This window comes from Seriola aureovittata, chromosome 21 (assembly GCF_021018895.1).
Source record: "Seriola aureovittata isolate HTS-2021-v1 ecotype China chromosome 21, ASM2101889v1, whole genome shotgun sequence".
Lineage (NCBI taxonomy): Eukaryota > Metazoa > Chordata > Actinopteri > Carangiformes > Carangidae > Seriola > Seriola aureovittata.
In genome coordinates this window covers 12,632,048-12,651,984 of record NC_079384.1, presented here as the reverse complement: position 1 = coordinate 12,651,984, position 19,937 = coordinate 12,632,048, and the positions used below count along the sequence as shown (strand labels likewise).

Sequence of the window (19,937 nt, the reverse complement as noted above, 5' to 3'; positions counted from 1 at the left end):
CTTTCCAACATCCGATACTAATTTTAATATATATATATATATATATATAAATAGGGAGAGTCGGTTTTTTGGTTTGTCATTCATAGGTCATGTTGGCCATGAGCAGATAGTTACTGTGTGATGCTATATCTGTTAAGATTTACATACAGGATGCGCTTGCTGGCAGCTGATGCCATATGATTCTCAAACTGCTGCGCACTTGGATCAGTTCATTTGTGTATGTTTTGGTTTTCCTGTTGCGCTTCCTCTTTCCTCTTTCTGTGTGTTTGATAGCGCAATGTGTGCAAACCAAGTGTCTCAATTAAACTGGAGCGCAATTGTTCTTTAATTATAGAAAGTTTCGTGTTTTTTCCACCTTTAGTACAAAACAAAATTCAGCTGAGACTCGTTTTTTCTAACTTTGGTATTTTAATGCTTCTTAAGAAGCAAAATAAGAATTTGAATCACTTTAATAATTTAAATTCTTTATATTTCTAACGAAAAAAGTTTCCCAGTTATGTTATTTTTATTCGTGTGAAGCTTGAGATAAGAATGAAATCATCAGTGTCGCACAGATCCAAACAGAGATTTATTAAAACGACAATTGATAAATGAATACATATTTGTTCATCTTAAGGAGACTGACTTCATTGGCTACGTTTTGACAAAATATTTCATACGTACACGCGCGCGCGCACACAAACACACACATACACACATACACTTTGTAGAGGTCCACGTATGTTTGAACAATTTACATTGTGCATATATCCACATATGTACAAAATCCATTTATTATGATACATTTAATTTCAAACAACAACGACAAAAAAATACCCTATCTGAATTAAAAATAATAACAAACAGACACACTTGTTACAAAATCAAATTTTACGATTTTTTTAAACAACAAAAACAAGAAAATGAGGCCTTTGATGTGCAAGTAAAAAAAGTTTCCTCAGACTAAAAATATAGGCTATTTTCGTGTAAGGGGGGGAAATGTGCTGCTTATAGTTGGTCCCATATAATCTTGTACGCACATTTATCTATTTATATCTTTTTACAATACTCATTGATACACACAAATTCAACATTAGCTGATAGATCTCTCACAAAACTCCAGTTAGACGTCCATGACAAACGCTACATAGACTTGTTCGACACAATGAAATCACAGTCAAGAAGAAAGAAAGAAAAAAAAAAACTTTGGAAAACGGGTCACACAATCATGATTTTGGTGATTGGGTGTTTATATTGCACATCGGTACTTACATAAAAGTTTAAATCACTAGATTATAGTCTGCCTGCCTCAAATCTTTTCAGGGGAATGTTTCAGGGGCGGTGGTGGGGGGCGGTCAGAGTGTGACCGGTCTAAGTGTACTCTGGACCGGACGACTCTTCTGATAAGGACCGCTGTGCTCCGAATGGGTCAAACCCATTTTCATCTACTGGAAGGCAGTTCCCTGCCGAACTGTAGCCTTTCTTTTTAGCTCTCCTCTCCTCCATCTTGATCGTATCGTAGAGCCCCTGCGGACCCTCGTCTAACAGGTTATCTCTCTCCGAGTAGGACGGCTTCATTTGGCACACGTTGCGCAGCAGCAGCAGGGCTGGTGCGTAAAGCACATTGACGAGACCCATACCCAGATTTAGTTGTACAAACCCGAGACTGTGCACTATCTGCCCGGCTACTATGGGACCCATAGCATATGCAACAGAATAGGAAATATCTGCTATAGCATAAACACTACCATACACAGAGACATGACGCACGTCAACTAAAAACGCAAGTGTCGGCAGCAGTGCAGTGTCTACAAGTGCAATACCGAAACAAATGCCGCACAACGGGGCGATGAGCTGTCCAAAAGTTTTGCATGCGGGTACTGTGCAGGAGCTCGCTCCTATGATAACCATACCTAAAGCTCCGTAGAACCACTGCAGATTTGGATGCTGTGCTGCCAATTTAACTGTAATGTACACACCGAGGACGTGAGGGAAGAAGGCTGGGAGCCAGGTGAGTCCCATTTCCCACTGAGTGGAGTGCATGGTGGTCTCCATCCAGTTGGCTATGGTGGGCTCTAGAAAAGCCAGTGGGATGTTGCACACTGTCAGCGCCCCGGCCACCACAGCTATATACGGGTCAATCATGAGTCTGTATATGGGGGTACCGACTGGCATGTTCTCTCTAGTCCTGTTGGAGAACGGCTTGATCACGGCCAGCACCAGGAAGCCATCCACCAGGCAAATGCAGGCGAGGACGATGAAGGGCACTCTCTTGCCCGCGAACTCGTACAGGACCCCCCCGAAGGGAGGTGCCACCAGACTCCCGAAAGAGATAAACGCCAGAGCGATACCCAGCGCTTTGCTTCTCTCTGCCTCCACCGTGTATTTGTCAGCTATCATCGCGATCCCAGAGGTGTCCGCGAAAGCAGACCCCAGACCCTGCAAACTTCTGGCCACAAAGAGCGTCGTGTAGTTCTCCCCAAAAGCGAATATGCAGGTGGATAGGAACATAACAGTCAGTCCAATTAAAAGTGGAATGTCATATCCAACCCGGTCTATGAAAGTTCCCGAGAGCGGGTTAACTAACAGCTGCAGGATGGCTTTAGATGCAAAAAGTACTCCTATTTGGATATCTAAATTGTTCTTGTTGCTTTTGTCTTGGCTTGTGCTGTTGGCTGAAGTGTTGGGGTGTATCACTAAGTGGACGTGCTCTGACTGCTCACTCTCCAGATCAGCAAGATAGTCTGGAATAATTGGCACGATTACCATATAGAGCATATTGTCCAGCAGGAGAGCGACGCAAACGATCACTAATATGATCCGTCTTTGCTGGTGAGGATCCCTCATCGCGGTGCCTAACTGCTTGGTTCTCTCTCCCATCTCGGACAGTTTTACGGCAGCCGATTTAGCCAGCCCGGAGGATCCCCCTTCCCCATCCATGGTGTGCTTTTTTTTCTTTTTTTTCTTTTTTGGATGGTTTTCGGTTCAAAATTGTAGTTGTGCTTCTCCCGTGTGCTGCCGATCTTTCAGCACCTCGGACGACTCATTGGTGTTTTCTCTACATTGATGTGATGCTCTCCTTCCTCACTTCGCCTGTGCGTAAAGGGAGAGGCGCAGAGGAACTTGGCTGCTTCATCCGTGAAGATGGCTTTCTTCAGCTGCCCCAACTTGCCCTCGCCTCAGCCGCATCCGATGTTGTTTCATGATCTCCCGAGAAGTGACGTGGTGAAATTGCAGGTTTTCTGCACCGCGCAGAGGTTTCGGCCGTTAATCTTACATGGCAAAGTTTGTTTGGAACGATTTTTTTGTTACTTATTTGCAAATCCTAGGACGCTCAAAGTCTCTCATCTCTGTGCTCATACCTCCTATCACCTGTGGCACTTTTGCGCTCAGCTCTGAGACCACGAGTGACTTCGTGGCCATTGGTGCACATTAACCCGCAGGTTCGGCGCTATTTTCGTCCTTTTTTGTCTCCCCTTTTCACCAAGAGCTATGACGCATCGCCAGCTTGCCCCCAAGTGGATCCCTTCGTCACTTGCCTCCTTTATGTTAATTTCCAACCATGGCAGCAATCACTTCAACCAATAAGAGCCAATGAGCACCACATCACGACCCCTCTACAAGAGCAGGCAAGAGAAATGGGCTTTTTTATTCCTAATGCCAAGTGTGGTACTCTTGACTTTGGTGATGCGGAGAAATATAGTTTCACATTCATTTATTGGCTTATACACACGAAATCAGCCTGATGTTAATCTCAAAATAAAATACAAATAAATCTTCAGAAGACTGAAGAACACTACAAACCTCATCAATACTGGGCATCTATTAATATAGATTATTTTGGGCGAGACAAATATTACTGACACGATGTTAAAGCTTAATAAGATCTTCAAGTGAATTTAAGTGAGTTTATGGAAAGGTTTGTAAATATAATAAGGTTCTGCCAATGAACTCATAAACGAGCCGGTGCTGCTGGAGCTGAGGAGATTTCAGCACCACGAGGCTGTGGACAGCTCCCGTCACCAGAGACAAACAGCAAAAACGCTTAAACACACACACACACACACACACACACACACACACACTTTTTCTGTTCATGACTTTGTCAAAAATGTAGCTACCACAGAACCTAAATATGTTCATAACACTAATGAAACAAAGACTTTTGGACGCAGCTCTGAGATGTCCTGAGATGAAGCCACAGCACGAACCATTTGGAGAGCCTTTTTACTTTAGCACAACACACCGGCGACAGCTTGTGGTGAAAATATATAAGTGCACAGAAAAAAAATCCCATCCCACCCAGCCAGTACCTCGAGGGAGTAATAGCTACCGTCTTCTTTAGTTTTGAAATAACTGAATTGTATATATTAATATAATCATTGTTTTCACTTTTCAGATGGTTTTCAGATGGATTTGTATTCTCTCTATCTTTTGTAGTTACAAATATTCCCACTTTAGATTAATTGGTAAGATTAAGTTCCCCAATTAGTCATGAGCAGCATAAAAGATGTAATAAATAGTAATAATAATAATAATAATAATAATAATAAAAATAAAGAAAATGTATTTTCAGCATCATGTTAAAAGTATAAAAGGATTGTTTATTTATTTTTTCATTTCCTAACTAGCTCTGTTATTATTTGCCAGTAGAGGGCAGTGAAAACTTGCAAATAGTAACAAATGTGTCATTTATGATCTAAAACCAAGTGTAGCACTCACCACAATTCAAAACACAAGACTGGAACCTCCTATTTCAGACACCAGACAACAACCAAATAATCTAAATGAATCTATATGATTCAAGATGCTTAATTTGTTCTTCGAGGGATAATTCAAGGCCACAATTGAGGGCAAACACATTAAACATAATGAGTTACACAATATACAAGAAAAGAGTTCAAATATACACAGATCTGTAACGGTGGTCAGTCCTTAGCTGGCCAACAAATTCCAATACAACAATTACATTTACAAAAAAGCAGAAGTCAAAATATTCATATGTATTTATTAGTCTATGCACGAGGCAAAGAGACCATTTCAAATAGATGGCTATTCACAAGTCTAATGACTTCTGGAATCAAACCAATCCCCCATCAGCATGCTGGTAATCTAAAATGCATTCCTGATGGCATTAGTTTAAAGTAGTCATATAGTCAAACTAATTTATAAATGAATAAACAAACAAACAAATAAATAAATATTGTTTTAGTTTTATTGGTTTTTTTGCTATTTACTATAGAATGTTTGTTTACATCAGTAATAACAGACCTCATACATGATTAGCTGGAAAACTTATTTATGGGACATTTTTATCTTTATATCATATTCCTCTATTTGGAAAAATTAGTTTGGGCATTTAGGGATTCATTTGAATAGATGCTATTGAATGTCTAATTTTACAACAAGTATCACTACTACAACCTCTTATTACCATTATTATTAAGATAACAAATCATTTCTTTTGCAGATGTTCATACTTGTGATACGTGTGACAGTATATCTTTACCTATATCATTGATGTCAGTATGGGTAAAGACAGCAGCCAAGAGAGCATCTTGTTTCCTAGTTGTTTATGATGACACTTATGATGATTACTGTTATGTAAAACAGTAGATTGGATGATGGTCTCAGAAGGCGGTGGAGGGGAGTTTCCAGCGTGTTCAGTGGATGATTTGATGAAGAAAAGGCAACATTAATACACCAACAGGAGGATTAACACACCACAGGAAATAACTGCCCAATTTCACTAATGAGAGAGGCTTGGCACAGCAGCAGCTGTTAGATAAACACTTTCTATATTATAGTCTAATACCACAGGCCCACTGCAGTTTTTTAAACACAGATTTCATACGAGTGACAGTGCAGAGATGCGAGTACATGGATAATCTCTACAAACTCATTCTAGTAATTTGTCAGAGCATCAGCAACAATGCAGAAATCCACAGGAGATACTGGTGTCAGTACACAGACCCAGACGGTGTTAGTATGTTTTCGTCATGTGACATGTCTCCTTCCATTGTGTCATCTAATCTGACCTATGGACTCTCATGTGTAATATTTAACGCAGATGATTTACTCTGACCTTTGGTTTTCTTTTCTGAAAAACAAATAAGTAAGAAATAAGATGCTGAGGACGAGACAACATAACGCAACAAGTATTATTCAACATAAACATCAACTGTTGCACTTAGTGGGTCAACACAATGTTGCTCATTAACTTTTAACTTATGCAACCAATCTTTCCCTAAAATGACGTCTGTGCTTCAACTTTTAACAATCTGTTATATTCTGTTTGTTTTTTTCTTTCTCAGACTGTAACTCAGCAGCTGTCCTACAAACTTAAACAGATCATCAGTTGGTGTGTGCTCTTCAGCCATAATCCTCATTTATGTCTCTAACTTTAAGAGTTTCAAAGTGATAAACGTAAGATGTGCTTACCGGATTAATAAATGTTATTTTGTATTGTTTTGAACATTTACAGTTTACAGTCATGCACAAATTATATTTTGTTGAGGCTCATTTTAACACCTGTAAATATTTTTAAACGTGACTGTTTTGGAGATGAAATGAAGGGATTTATTATCTTTATTCAACAGATGTAGTGTAGTGTGTGAGTGTAGTTTGAAACAACATCAAGTCAATAGATGAATATTACATGAAATACTTTGTAATTTACATGTGTTTTGCAAATATGAAAGAAAGAAATATGAAATATAAATGTAAAATAATCTGAAAATTCAGTTCAGATTTTCTATCAAATTAGTCTATTAAACTTAATTTACTGGGGTGGGGTGCACTAGGTGAACAAATGACCTCAGTATTTCTACATTTCTGGCTGTGGCCCTGGTGTCCTTGTGTTCTTAAGGTCAAAATCAGACTGACTAACTAAATCTCTCTGAAAATGTCACATGTCTGCACCCATGTGTGGTGGGGCTGCTGTTTGTGCTGCATAAGGACAGATGTTTTTACACCATCTGTCTGTGTCTAGCATTAGATTTAACACACTCATTCTATCATCACTATTCAAGCAGAGGCGGGAACACCTTCACCTCTCCCTGACTCGACTGAATGCAAACCGCTGTAGTCACATTTAGTTGTCGGCACAGTGTTTTGGAAGACAGCTCAGCGAGGCTATATCTATCTGTGACAAGTCGTTCTTCCTGGGAGCTTGTTGCTATTAGTGCTGCTTCTATCTGCAGCTCTAACTGAATGAGATCACTAGCCCACACACTGTCTTGTAATCAGCTGTCAGTCAAAGGAAACCACTCATTCCAAGAAGTTGATGCTAATCTGTTGGATTTCTCATTATCTGCTGAGAAAAACCCCCGATCATCCCAGGTGGACTCAGTAGAGTTTATTAGGAAGTACGTGATTATGTCCAACTTTTAACACCTGATAATGAGCAGAGCTTGTGTGCATGTGCTGGAGTGACAACCAACACTTATTCCTGAGGTCAACTCCCGACTTTGCTGTTAGCTTCTTTTCAACAAAGACTTTCACACCTGAAGAATGCCTTTCACTGAAGAAGAAACAATACACACAAAAATACGAAGATTTCATTAAATGTGTGGCTTTCTTTTGTTAATGTAACAAGACTTAGAGAGTGTATAGTCATGCTGGCTCTGTGAGGCTGCACTAAGGCACAGAGATGAATAAAACATGCTTTACATTTAAAGGAGTTCATTTGTATTTTTATCAGTACTTGGATTTAAAGTGAATGATTTTGACTTGAATTGAGTTTTGTCAGTGTTTATAGATTGATTTTGAGTTGGATCAAGTCCCTCTGTCTCAGTCTTTGTTACTTTCAAAACAACAAAAAAGATGTCACTGCTCTATCCTCTGGCAATGTAATCCCCTGATTTGTGCATTAGTAATTTGTAAAGTGAAGCCTTCAATTAGACAAAGTGTCAAAGCTGCTACATGCTGATCACACTGCAATTCAAGACTTAAATACATGTTATTTATCTAATTTAAGTCAACAGGACTCTCTGAACCTGTGTGATTGTTGCTCATTACGGCCGACTCCTCCCCTGTTAAGACGTGCGACCATTGACAGTGAGAAGATTTCAATTGCTGATGACTTCCTGGCAAGAATGTTAGTCACCTCTGAGGTTAGTGTGACATAGACTGTCTCACTGTGGCTTATTTCTGGAGTGCGTGTATTTAGCAGCTCAGAGATCAGAGTGCAGCAGTCTGTTTTTCTCTGCCGCCTTGCTGACACTGTTAACACTTTACATAAATGTGGCTCATGTTTAGAAAAGGCAAAATGCAATTCATGTAAACCAAAAAAATGGGGTAAAACAGAGCAAAATAATGTGGCTGCCCTGACTAGTCAGTGTCAACAGGGATGTCTATCATTCAACCTACCAACATACTCTCCTAACATCTTATCTAACCTAACCTAACATCTACATCAGGTTTAATATCCAGTTACTTTGGTAAACAATTGCACAATGGCTTCTTTAGTCATGGTGGCGAGCGTCCGCACTTCCTCGGATTACAATGAGCTCTACATTTGTTTTTGAACAACTCGGCACAATGAAAAAGTGTGAAAACTGCTAAATAAGTCCCATGAGGAGAATGTGGAGAGGAATACGCCTTCAAGTTTAGCTCAAAGTACAGTTTTAAAAAAAATCCACCACACTAATCTACCTATTCATTTATTAGTTTATCGATTTAAATAACCAGCTACCTTAATGTGATTAAGTTCACTACGTCTCATGTGGTAGCTATAGCATAATTGCATAATAGAGTCTTAACACAGTGAATGCCTTCTTACTATATAAAGACGTTACATCACCTTAGACAGTCTTCGTAACAAAAACACAATGCATTAATCTTCTTAGTGAATGCCTGGGCCAGTCGTGTCAAGAAAGGGCATCTAAGGATTCTGGCCAACTGTAGAAATTAGGCTTCTTAAGCCAGTGTTGTTGTTCAAGTTGAAAACCATCTGAAAATAGATGGAGCACACAGTAGAAGAGCAGCAACAAAATCTTTTTATTGTGAGTGACGGAGGAGCAGTGCAGGTCGAAGACAAATTAATGTAGTAAGAATGCAATCATTTGAAAATGGATAAATTACTTGCAACACATACTGTAAATGAACACAAATCCAGCAAGAGGCTAAAGTCGCGGTTCCAAATGTAGAGATTGTCCTGAGTTTCATCTACTTCCCACATGTGAAAATATGACAACTGTACAGGCATCTAAGTGGCTCGATGATGTTTACTTTAAAATACCCTACCAAAAGTGTGAGGAACCTATCATAAGAGCAAATGATGGGCTCAGATTTTTTTTTTGCCAGAAGACACTGAGTTTCCTTTTATTTGGACTTCTTAATAAGTGGATCGACAATCTTTTGTCCGGTGAGGAAGTGCCACACGCCGCCTCGGTAGAACTCATTTCCGAACGAGTAGAGGAGAGCGTTGAAGATAGGATTTGTCTTTGCAACAACTGGAAGCACCTGAGAGAGGAAACGAGTACTTCCGTTATTTTCAAAGTGCTTGATTTAAAGAATAGTTCTGGTTTATTACAATCTGTGTCTGGCCATCATTTTGATTAATTAAAAAAAAAAAAACATTGTTCTCAACAAAGTAATTTCTGATATAGGAACATGGTGACATCAATGAAGAAAGGCTGTAAACAAGCTAACAGTTTGTATCTTCCCTAAAACAAAATAAGTACTCACCATTCGCAGCTTTGGAGACACGACCTTCACGTTCTCAAAGCAGGCGTAGATACACATGAGGACGTAGGGGCCCCAGCACATCAGCATGACCCTCAAGGGCATATTGGTGTTAAACTAGAAAAACAAAATTCAGTGTATTAGCGTAGATATTACACATTCTTTTTGGTGGATTTAGAACTTGCAGATGATGCAGTGCAGCTGAAAATAAAGGAAAAGCTCATATCTGGCGACTGAAAAGGAAGAGAAGACAAATTATGGTTTAGCCTAATAATGTGTTTGTATGTAATATGCAATATGTGAGTTCAAATCTACACATCATCTGGTCACTCTGCAGACACAGACAGTGTTAATGTCATAAATCAATCTGCAGGGTGCACAGGGCAGAAAAGTGCTGAGCTTATAACTCTCATCAAGAAAGCAATTTCCCAACATAATATTCAAGATGCTCAAACACCTCTGGGTCTTTGTCTGTCTGTGTGTCCTAATATAACAATCAAGATAAACTCTGCGTTCTACAGGCACAACCAAAACAAGTCAGCCTAGATCAGGTTAAGTAGAAAAAATTAATTTTCACTGATCTAACATTAAAATAAAATAATAAAAAAATGCATTTTGAGTATACTGAGGCACATTTACCCTGTGGTGATGGATCTTCTTGAAGTGTTTGTAGATGGCATCGTAACACGACAACATGGTGATGGCCGGGAACATCAGGTAGAGCAGCACCAGAGTTAGCATATAGGTCACATAGTCCCTGTTGAAGAGAGGTAAATAGGAAAATAATATGGAACATTGTAAATGTTTGACATAGAATTATGAATTGGGTGCTAACATGCTAACATTCCAGATTTGGTATTATTCCTATATTTCTATAACTCCACCTGTCCCCTCTGGTGTAGTCCAGCGTGCAGCAAGTCCTCATGGGCTCAAAGTCATAGACGCCCCATCCCATTAGAGGAACAGCAGCCCAGAAGATCGACAGAATCCAGATAATACCGCTCATTGTCAGAGTTGTGCTCCAGAAGAGCTTCTGTCCTACAGGATAAAGACATGATATCTTAGAAGTCCAAACTCTATAAGTGCGGGTTTTAGAACTATATTTTATTTTGATATTTTTTTCAGGCAGTATTACTGATTTCAAACATGACATATTTGGACTCTTTTGCACAATGAATTGAATGTGCAGCACTGGTGATATCTTGTACTCACTGGTGCAGTACTGGTGATATCTGTCCCAAGCGATGGCAGCCATGAAACTGATGGAGGCCAGGACCGCTATCATCCCCTGGAAACCGTGGTAGCCACATCCATCTTGACCAAATGGCCAATATCTAGAGAGGACGACAAAACTTTAGTCATATTCCATAATGCAGAAGAAAGTTGTCAATATCAGGTATTATATAAACAGTATTATTATATAACTATGACAGACTGAAGATGCAGATTGGTTACATTTTTGAAAGCATGGTTGTCACAGAATAATGGTCTGATTTCTATGCAGATCCCGCCCTTCATCACAGGGTACTTTTGAGCTGTGAGCAGTAAAATCAAAGAGTGATGTTCGACTGTCAGATTGTTCAAGCCCTGAGGAGGTACAACTCTCAAATGTGTCCCCAAAAAAAAGTCATAAAAATGAATTTTAATCAACTTGTAACGCATCATATTTATAATGAAAATCCTTTGGGGCGACTTCTCAGTGCCCAAGGCCGGATTACCAAAACAAGCAACTCCCCTGAGGACATGGAAATTAGTCTGTGGTAATTGGATTATTTGCTAAATTGTTTATTAATACTGCATACATCATTAAATCACATTATACACTGAAGTAATAGGGTCCTTCAGGCAACTCCTGAATTATTACCAAATCTTGAGGACCCATTTTCTAGTCTGTGCTTACATGGTGCATTTTTACTAAATATATTTGTACGTGATACATACACAAAACACCATGCACATAGAGTGGGACAAATTGGTGTTAGGGGGTCCCTGTGACTATCTTAACTGATCCTTGCTGATGCCCTGTTTGAGAACCCCTTATTAAAACATACAAGGGGTTTAAACAGGAATCAAAAACTTTATTTAAAGTTGTTTTACTTTTCCTCCAACTTCCAACAGGTGTGCTGCAGACTGTGAACTTTACACGCCGAATAAAATGGATTGTGAATTGGATTATGAAACCCAGAGGCTTATTTATCTTGTGACATCCAACGGCTAATATCAAATACTAAGCCTTTTCCGTGGGGAGGGATTGCTGAAAGAAATGTAGTATCCCCCCCTGATAATGAAATAGATTTCATACCTGAGGTAGCTTGCATAGGCAGCTGTGAGTCCATTAATGTTCAGACAGAGGTCAGCCACAGCAAGATTGAACACAAAGAAGTTACTGGGATTCCGCATCTCCTTCACTGTGAGGAAAGACACAATGCTGATGGCATTGAGGAAGAATCCAAGCAGGCCTGAAAGTGACAAAGAAATGGAGATTTCAAATGAATCTTCAGTAGCATCTTGAGTTCAACCCCACTCATCAGTTTGAATTCCTCAGCACGGTCTTATAACCCTGATCTTACCCCAAACGTTAAGGCCATTAAATAGCCTGTATTTCAATATAGCTTCACTTTGAACAGTCAAGTTTGAAATTTGGAGCTTTCTAAAACCAGTGATTTTGGTTGAGAACCTTTGAACTTGCAGTCGAAGACAATACAAATGTTAGATAGACAAATGGTTTCAGAGTGTACTGTCCCTTTAATTCTTGTGTAAAGATGTCTTCCTGTGTGCTGGCGCTACTTACCCCCAACGAGAAGTGCTGTGCCGAATGTAAACATATCAAACTCCGTGAATCCCTCCGGTAATGTATACGCTGCCATGTTGAAATGCACAAAATAAACTTTGCACAAAACAAACAAGTCCTTTTCCTGATGTGTAGCTCACCACCGTCCCCACCAAAATGACTCCTTTATAAAGGCTCTTTCACGTGAAAACGCATAAACTGACTAATCTTAGCAAAAGCCCCTTTGCCAATCCCCCGAAGAATGTGCTAACGAGCAGAGCTCCTTCAAACTGTCTGGGCGCAAAAAGTTTGCGCTTTTGCTGCGAAACTCTTCGATGTAAAAGTCGCAAAAATTGTGGGTTTTTTTTGTTTGTTTGTTGTCAATTTGAAACTTTTCCGCAGAAACCCTCCGGTTCAAAGATCAACTTTCCTTCAACTAGTCCACTTCATTCAGCTGTTGTGGCTGATAAGAAGAGAGAATGGGAACATGGGAAATGTTGTCTTTCGAGTTACTCGATATGCTTGCATGTGATAATGTGTACTCTTAAAGGCAGCTGGTTGAGCTGCTCTTCAGTAGCGGCCAAACCCCAGTCTAAAGCAGTCACAGTGTTCTGCACATTCTGCCTACAGAGTAAAATCATCTGCTTTATTCTAAGTTTCATTTTATTTTTCATTTTCTTGATATTTGTTTTTCCAAAGAAAATGTATGCTATTTTTTTAAATAAGGAGGTGTTGATGGGATAATAACACCACTGCTTCAATGTTGTCAGTACACACACGTTTGTGTGCTGTGGCTTTTTAAAAAGACAAATGTTTTACCCTCTGAAACATTTTATTACTGGTCTGGCTTAATCCAGTGAATATAGCCTCCAAACAAATTCTGCAAAGTTGACTTTGAATATCTGACTCTTGAATACTGGTAGACTATCTGGTACTGTTAATATAATGTATATTTGCAATTTGGAGAATTGTTATTGACATCACTGTTATGATCAGACATTTTACATCTTTTAACTGTTTATGGAGTTGGTAATCCTTTTCTTTCAAAATTACATCATCTCATCAAGTCAGTTACACTGAGAACATTTTATTTTTTTACCCAGTATGTTTTACTCTGTGCCTTAAACTCTGTTAACTTTTGAGTTTAATTTCACTGAGCATAATTTTTGGGTTGCACATTCAAGAGTTAAACTGACAAATTATTGCAAACTCCAATTAAGTGTAAAAGGTAAAATAAAAAGTGTGTGAAAGCATTCAGACTTCATTCATTTACTTGATGATTTATCTGTCTTGAACTGTTGACCAACAGTTAAAAACGAGGACACTGGAAAAGAGACCTTTTGCTCTCGCAGCAGCCCGAAGCTTTTAAAATGTAACATTTGGGCAGAGTCTGATTGCACCACTAATCTGTCCACAGATTACCACAAACTCATTAACTATGAAGTAATGATGTGTTCCAATGGACTAATAATACCCTTTTCTCAAACTGCCCATATTGTCCTGACTAAAAGCTCAGCGTCCCATCCAGTTACAGGCTTCCTCACTTTCAGAAAAAAAGAGCTGCAATGTCAATGCTTATACCGCTGCATCTGCCACTCTGACACATGGGACATGCTGATGTACATATAATGATGCTTCAATGTGGCAGCAGAAATGTTGTTCTCTTACAGATAAATTGAAGCATCATTAGATGTACATCAGCATGTTTGTCTGCTGCCCTAAAATCCCAACCGGAGGCCTATAGAAGTGTTCGTCATAAACTGAGGGAGCGGTGTGAGGCCATGCAGGAACATAAAGCAGCAAGTGCCAATTTCACAATGTAAAAGATTCGATAAAACAGTCTGTTAATCTACAGCAGCTGAGTGTGACGAAATGAGAGCCAGGCTCAACCAGTACAAAGCACGCAAATGCAGTGGATTGATGATGATTGTAATCTGAACCAGAGGAACTTTATACCCATGGCTGTAATTGACCTGAATCTCTGTCTGTAATATTTTTGTTCCAAATCGCTCGCACCTTTGTAGTGGCAGCACAACTGGTGCATTGCCAAATACTTAATTACAGCATCATAATCTGCTGGTTTTGCAATGAGACAAAGGTTTCAATGTTGCAAATTGCATTTGCAGCCACAGACTGAGGACCAGGCGAAAGATGAACAACTGGCACAAAGTTTTTTTTGTTTATTCCCATCAAAGTATCAAATGATAAACATTAGAAGAAATGAGAAGTAATTGAGCACTGGTGCTACAGCGTTTTCCATTTTCAGCGACATTCTGCTTTTCCTCTACTATAAGGACATATTTTAACTTTTATCTAATGACTGAAATCACTAGATGTTGATCTGGATAAATCTGTTGTCACGTAAAATAAATCTCGAATGTTATCAACTCCAAGGTCTGTAAATCAATGTTTCTCAAACTGGAAATGCAAAATGAAGGTTTTAGTTTTATTTCACTTTGTATCTGCAGTTATGGGAAGTTTATTTTTTTTCAATATTTCACTCAAATACTTTTTTTTTTTGAATGAAGTACCTTGAGACAATATATCAGCTCCTTCCCCATCCCTGATCCATGTGTCCCACTGGAGGCCAGATGGGGAGAAAGTGCAGCCAGGGCTGGATGTTTTTCTCTAGTCATGTCTGGGACAACCCTTCTGAAAGAAATAGAACAAAGATGCATTAATGAGAGACAGAGAGATGACTGGATTAAAGGATTTGAAATCCTGGCCGCACAGCGACATCTTTAAACCCCTGCACCTGTGAAAAACCCTCAGAGTCTGTGACATATCTATCAGCACACAAAGTCTGTCACACCCAAACACACAATTACATGCAGAATATCAACATGTATCCACAGCAAACTATAGTAAATTATTACACATAGTATTATATTAATATATAATAGTAATATTAAAAATTGCAGATTATTCTCACATAATGCAAGACTTTGCATCTGTGAAGGAGGAAACAACGAGTGAGTGTTTATAGGCTCTGATGAAGTCCATGGTGTATTATAATTTAGTTTGGGAAATTATGCTTTCCTTGTGAATCTGAAAGTATAAACATAAAATAGGAAGGCAAATTTTACACAAAAAAAAAAAAAAACTATTCATACGCATTGATCTACTGGATGGGGTGACACATCAGTCATTTATCTGGTTTGAAGTTTTGGTCTAATGACAAAAAGGCAAGTAACCCAATACATTGTACACCCTTTATAACTCTCCACTGCTATCTAGTGGTCAGTTGTTGCCAGGTTCTAGCCATCATCAAAATATAAGTCTATCAACGTATTCAACATGTCCAAAAAAATGACCACGGCTTGAGGAGCTGTAACAAAACCAGAACCTTGTTAAAATAAGCTGCAGCTTCATGACATCCACGTGCTTTCATGTCAGAGTTGTAATCTGTTGTTTCTGTGACTACTTGGCCATATACTGTCACTGTTACACTGTTTACTCCAACATTTGGGAGGATATTATATATTACATAGGAGTATATTGTATGGCAGCATGAAAAACAAAAGATATTTAAAACTGTCAAGGAATTCCTCACTAATAAAAAAAATAATATGCATGATTGTTCCCTACATGTAGTTTAAATAAGGCTTTCTATCCTGAGAGCAGGCCTGTTGTATCCATCTGTATTTAGGAGCTGTTGTGTACATTTAGTTGCGTCCATAATTAACCATCCAATCAACTATTGGAAAATAGTTCCCTGAGAATGAGAGTGAAAACTATGCAGCCTATCAGCTTCCAGGAAGCAATAGCCTAATCGTGTGAATGAAAATAACCCAAGTCCTTCGCTAATCCCTGCCTATCCTTTTTATCTGAGGATTCAAACCAGTCGCAGCAGTATGGAGCTGTGAGCCTGTAAGACAACAACGATGCATCCGAGGTCCCGTTAGACCAAGTAGCTGCGCCTATTTTTTTTTTTTTTTAAATAGTAGTTTAGTTGCATAGCGTTAAGTAACGCACGGGAGACAAAATGAGTCGACATTTTACTGCTGCTTTTTGTTTGGCTTTAGTTTTTCTTCCTCTCTTGGTTAGTTCCTGTCCTGCACAGTGCAGCTGCTTCTTCCACAAATTAAGCGATGGATCAAAAGCAAGGTAAATTGACTACAGCAATTACTAACAAATTAATTGTTAATGTATGCATACTACATGCAAAATAGATTTTTACTGTAGCTTTCTTATGTTCAGTCGCCCTGTATAGTGGAGGATTAACTTGGAGTTGCTCTTTAATCTCCTTTGCTTGTTACTGAACAATAGGCTACCACGTTTTTCCTAATAAAAACTGAATTATATTATTTTCATGTGAAACAGAAAATGTTTGGCTACTAAATTCATTTCTACAAATTTGAAAAACATTTTTTAAAGTAGCTGTAATATTGTACTTAATATTTGTCTTTTTTTTTTTTTTCTTGCAGGAGTGTGCTTTGCAATGATCCAGAAATCACTGTGGTCCCTCCAAATTTCCCCACTGACACATCAAAGCTTCGTATTGAGAAAACAGCAATCACGAGGATTTCTAGCAACAACTTCCACTACCTGAACAACCTGGAGTTTCTCTGGATGTCTTTCAATTCACTGAATTTACTGAATGTTGACAGTTTTCGGGGTCTTTACAACCTGGATGAGCTCAGGCTGGACGGAAACGCCCTCACCTCCTTTCCCTGGGAGTCTCTGACTGATATGCCAAACCTGAGGCTCCTTGACTTGCACAACAACAAGATCTCCACTATCCCTATCGAAGCCACCGTGTACATTAAGAATATCACCTATCTGGACTTATCCAGCAACAGTATGACAACTGTTCCTGCTGACGTTCTCACAATGTGGCTGAGTGTGAAGCCATCCCAGGACACTGATTCCTCCAAACTAATTCTCGGTGAGGCTCAAGCTGTGACATATTGAGATACTGGAAAGTATTCTTTTTAAGCTGCCTTGCATGCCACTCCTTTGACACCAGATGCATTTAAAGCTGAGTTAGGGATTAGTCTAATTATAGTTATTGTGTGCAGTGTGTCAAGTTGTCAGACTAATTCTATTTATTGCAACTTAAAGCCGCAAGATCTAGGTGTTGTGTAAAGATGCAGTAGTTCATATGAGGATACTGAGTTGAAAAAAAAAAATTCTTGTCGTAACTGACACACTTTATTTCCTCTACAGGCCTCCATGACAACCCGTGGCTGTGTGACTGCCGGCTGTACGATCTGGTCCAATTTCAGAAGTCCCCATCATCATCTGTGGCACTAGTCGACACCAGGCTGAGGTGTGCTGATCCGGAGAGCCTGTCAGGGGTTCTTTTCACCGAGGCGGAGCTGCAGAGGTGCCAGGGCCCCCGGGTGCACACAGCCGTGGCTCGTGTTCGGAGCTCACTGGGCAACAATGTCTTACTGCGCTGTGGCACGGTTGGTGTCCCCATCCCCGAGCTGTCCTGGAGCCGCGCTGATGGCAAGAAAATGAATGGCACCGGTGAGTTTAGATGTGCTTAGATTAGAACAGTATCTATTTCTGTCCAAGTCAAAGTATCAATGAGATTAAAGTTATTCATTTTGTGCCAATCTGCTTAACTCTGTGCACTTCTGCTTTTGTGTTTTTCAGTTCAGGAAGAGATTTCAAAGGAGGGCATCATTTGGTCGATTCTGAGCGTGCCTGCAGTCTCCTACCGTGACTCTGGGAAATATGTGTGCAAAGCAACCAATTTTGTGGGCACTGCAGATGCCATCATCTCCTTGGTGATCACAGATTCCTTTCGGTCAGAGGAGACAGGTGGTGGTGTCTCTAAGAGAAACAGAGGGAAGAAACCTGGTGGCATTGGAAGAGCAGCATACCAGGAGAAGCTTATTGCCAGATATGTTCCTCCACCAACAGCCACAGCAGGACAACCCATCATCGAACCTCTCAATGGCAAAGGTGTGACTGGGAAGTATGAGATTGAGAGCTACAGCATCTCTGACAGCGTTTCTCAGGCACGAGGCAAGGTGTCAAACCCCCAGAAGCCCACGGAGGTGGAGCAGGATGCTTTGAACTTAGCGGCCAACGCCTCATCATTGCAGCAGGCTCCAGAGAAAAGGGTAGTTCGCTCGGTGAAGGTGATTGGTGACACTGACCATACTGTCTCTCTGAACTGGCGAGCCCCCACAGCCACAAACACCACAGAATTCAGTGTCCTGTATGCAGTATTTGGTGAGAGAGACATGCGTCGCATCAATGTGGGTGCTGGAAAGAACCGGATAACCATTGACGGCCTTGTGCCAAAGACGAAGTACATTGCTTGTGTTTGCGTCAAAGGCCTGATCCCGAAAAAGGAGCAGTGTGTAATCTTCTCAACAGACGAGGCGGCCAGTGCCAGTGGCACTCAGAAGCTTATTAATGTAGTGGTGATAACAGTGGCGTGCGTTATTGCTGTCCCCCTGACACTGATTGTGTGCTGTGGGGCGCTAAAGAAGCGCTGCCAAAAGCTGCTGGGGCGGCAGTCCAAGGAGATGCAGGACTCATATGTCACGTTTGAGACCCTCGGCCCCGGGGCCAAAGCTAAAGGGATGGAGGGCGAGTATCTGACCAGGCTAAACCCTGATGAATCCAACAGGCTGCTTTCAGCGAGGTCCAGTGTTGACTCAGAGGCCACAGCTAGGACTGAGGGGCCACCTAATGAGTACTTCTGCTAAAACCAAATGTATGCCTCAAACTCCAGAGGATGCACTTTGTTTTCTAACGGCCTGTGATGTGAATAGATAAACTGCAGTGCTGAGAGACTCAAAAGACTTCAATGATCCTCTTTTAAGGGTCTTCAGAGGACACTGATAGCTCTTTCAGCATTGGATGTATGAAACTGTTTTACAGCCTTGTGGGAATGAAAACTACCATTCATTTGGTAGACAACAAAAAAGGGAAAATACACAAAGTGATGGTTTCAGTATTTACATGTGGTGTTTTTTTTTATTCATCATGCACTTTTAAAGGTGATGTTTGGCAGAGGACATTGTCTTGAAATTTTGCCCTAAACTGTCTAAAACCCATCATTTCTTTTCCAAGATGTAACCTCTGCATTGTGTTAAATTCCTTATTTAAAACATAAAGTATTTAGAGAAGCGATGGACCAGCAGTTATTAGTCTGTTTTGTATGTCAGTATGATGTTAACGTGCCAGGTTTACCATTGGGGCAAAAACCTAAAATACAGTACATTTTATAATGTGTAAATATTTGTGACTTGAAATATATGTGTATGAATGAATGTACTGTATAAAAATAAATATTTTTATATTGATAAATGTGTACAAGCTTTTTTCTTGCACATTAAAATATTGTTTTTATTCTATTTTTTTTTTAAAGAAATCAATATCAATCTTGACTGAAGCAGAAATTAGCCTATTACATGTAGCCTATTAAAAGAATAAATACGTCCATTCAAAAAAAATCGAATGGACATTTATCACACAAATTGCTAATTCACTGAAACATTATAATGCTGTAGCAAAACATACACTCATTTTTCAC

General features: G+C 39.8%; 3 protein-coding genes across 3 annotated transcripts; 1 reads left to right on the top strand and 2 right to left on the bottom strand.

Annotated features, from left to right (window-relative positions):
• Positions 1-549: 549 nt before the first annotated feature.
• On the bottom strand, positions 550-3,560 carry slc18a3b (solute carrier family 18 member 3b). Its single transcript, XM_056366281.1, has one exon. The coding sequence runs from the start codon at positions 2,917-2,919 to the stop codon at positions 1,351-1,353; it is 1,569 nt and encodes a 522-aa protein (XP_056222256.1). The 5' UTR covers positions 2,920-3,560; the 3' UTR covers positions 550-1,350.
• A 5,400-nt stretch (positions 3,561-8,960) lies between these two features.
• Positions 8,961-12,927, bottom strand: rgrb (retinal G protein coupled receptor b). The gene is made up of 7 exons (XM_056366244.1): positions 12,458-12,927; positions 11,969-12,125; positions 10,879-11,000; positions 10,551-10,704; positions 10,306-10,423; positions 9,670-9,783; positions 8,961-9,444 (listed from the first exon to the last, which is right to left on the bottom strand). Exons 1-7 carry the CDS (start codon positions 12,531-12,533, stop codon positions 9,304-9,306), a joined length of 882 nt encoding a protein of 293 aa, XP_056222219.1. The 5' UTR covers positions 12,534-12,927; the 3' UTR covers positions 8,961-9,303.
• A 3,217-nt stretch (positions 12,928-16,144) lies between these two features.
• On the top strand, positions 16,145-19,688 carry lrit1b (leucine-rich repeat, immunoglobulin-like and transmembrane domains 1b). The gene is made up of 4 exons (XM_056366302.1): positions 16,145-16,543; positions 16,864-17,324; positions 17,606-17,911; positions 18,041-19,688. Exons 1-4 carry the CDS (start codon positions 16,422-16,424, stop codon positions 19,105-19,107), a joined length of 1,956 nt encoding a protein of 651 aa, XP_056222277.1. The 5' UTR covers positions 16,145-16,421; the 3' UTR covers positions 19,108-19,688.
• The last annotated feature ends 249 nt before the right edge of the window (positions 19,689-19,937 follow it).

Bases quoted from the DNA above. Each gene is read 5' to 3' on its own strand.
- rgrb (XM_056366244.1), bottom strand. From the start codon at position 12,533: ATGGCAGCGTATACATTACCGGAGGGATTCACGGAGTTTGATATGTTT. The intron at 11,001-11,968 runs GTATGAAATCTA...CGTCCTCTCTAG, and splicing joins GCCTATGCAAGCTACCTCAG to ATATTGGCCATTTGGTCAAG. The intron at 10,705-10,878 runs GTGAGTACAAGA...TTTATCCTGTAG, and splicing joins ATATCACCAGTACTGCACCA to GACAGAAGCTCTTCTGGAGC.
- slc18a3b (XM_056366281.1), bottom strand. From the start codon at position 2,919: ATGGATGGGGAAGGGGGATCCTCCGGGCTGGCTAAATCGGCTGCCGTA.
- lrit1b (XM_056366302.1), top strand. From the start codon at position 16,422: ATGAGTCGACATTTTACTGCTGCTTTTTGTTTGGCTTTAGTTTTTCTT. The intron at 17,325-17,605 runs GTGAGGCTCAAG...TTTCCTCTACAG, and splicing joins TTCCTCCAAACTAATTCTCG to GCCTCCATGACAACCCGTGG. The intron at 17,912-18,040 runs GTGAGTTTAGAT...TGTGTTTTTCAG, and splicing joins CAAGAAAATGAATGGCACCG to TTCAGGAAGAGATTTCAAAG.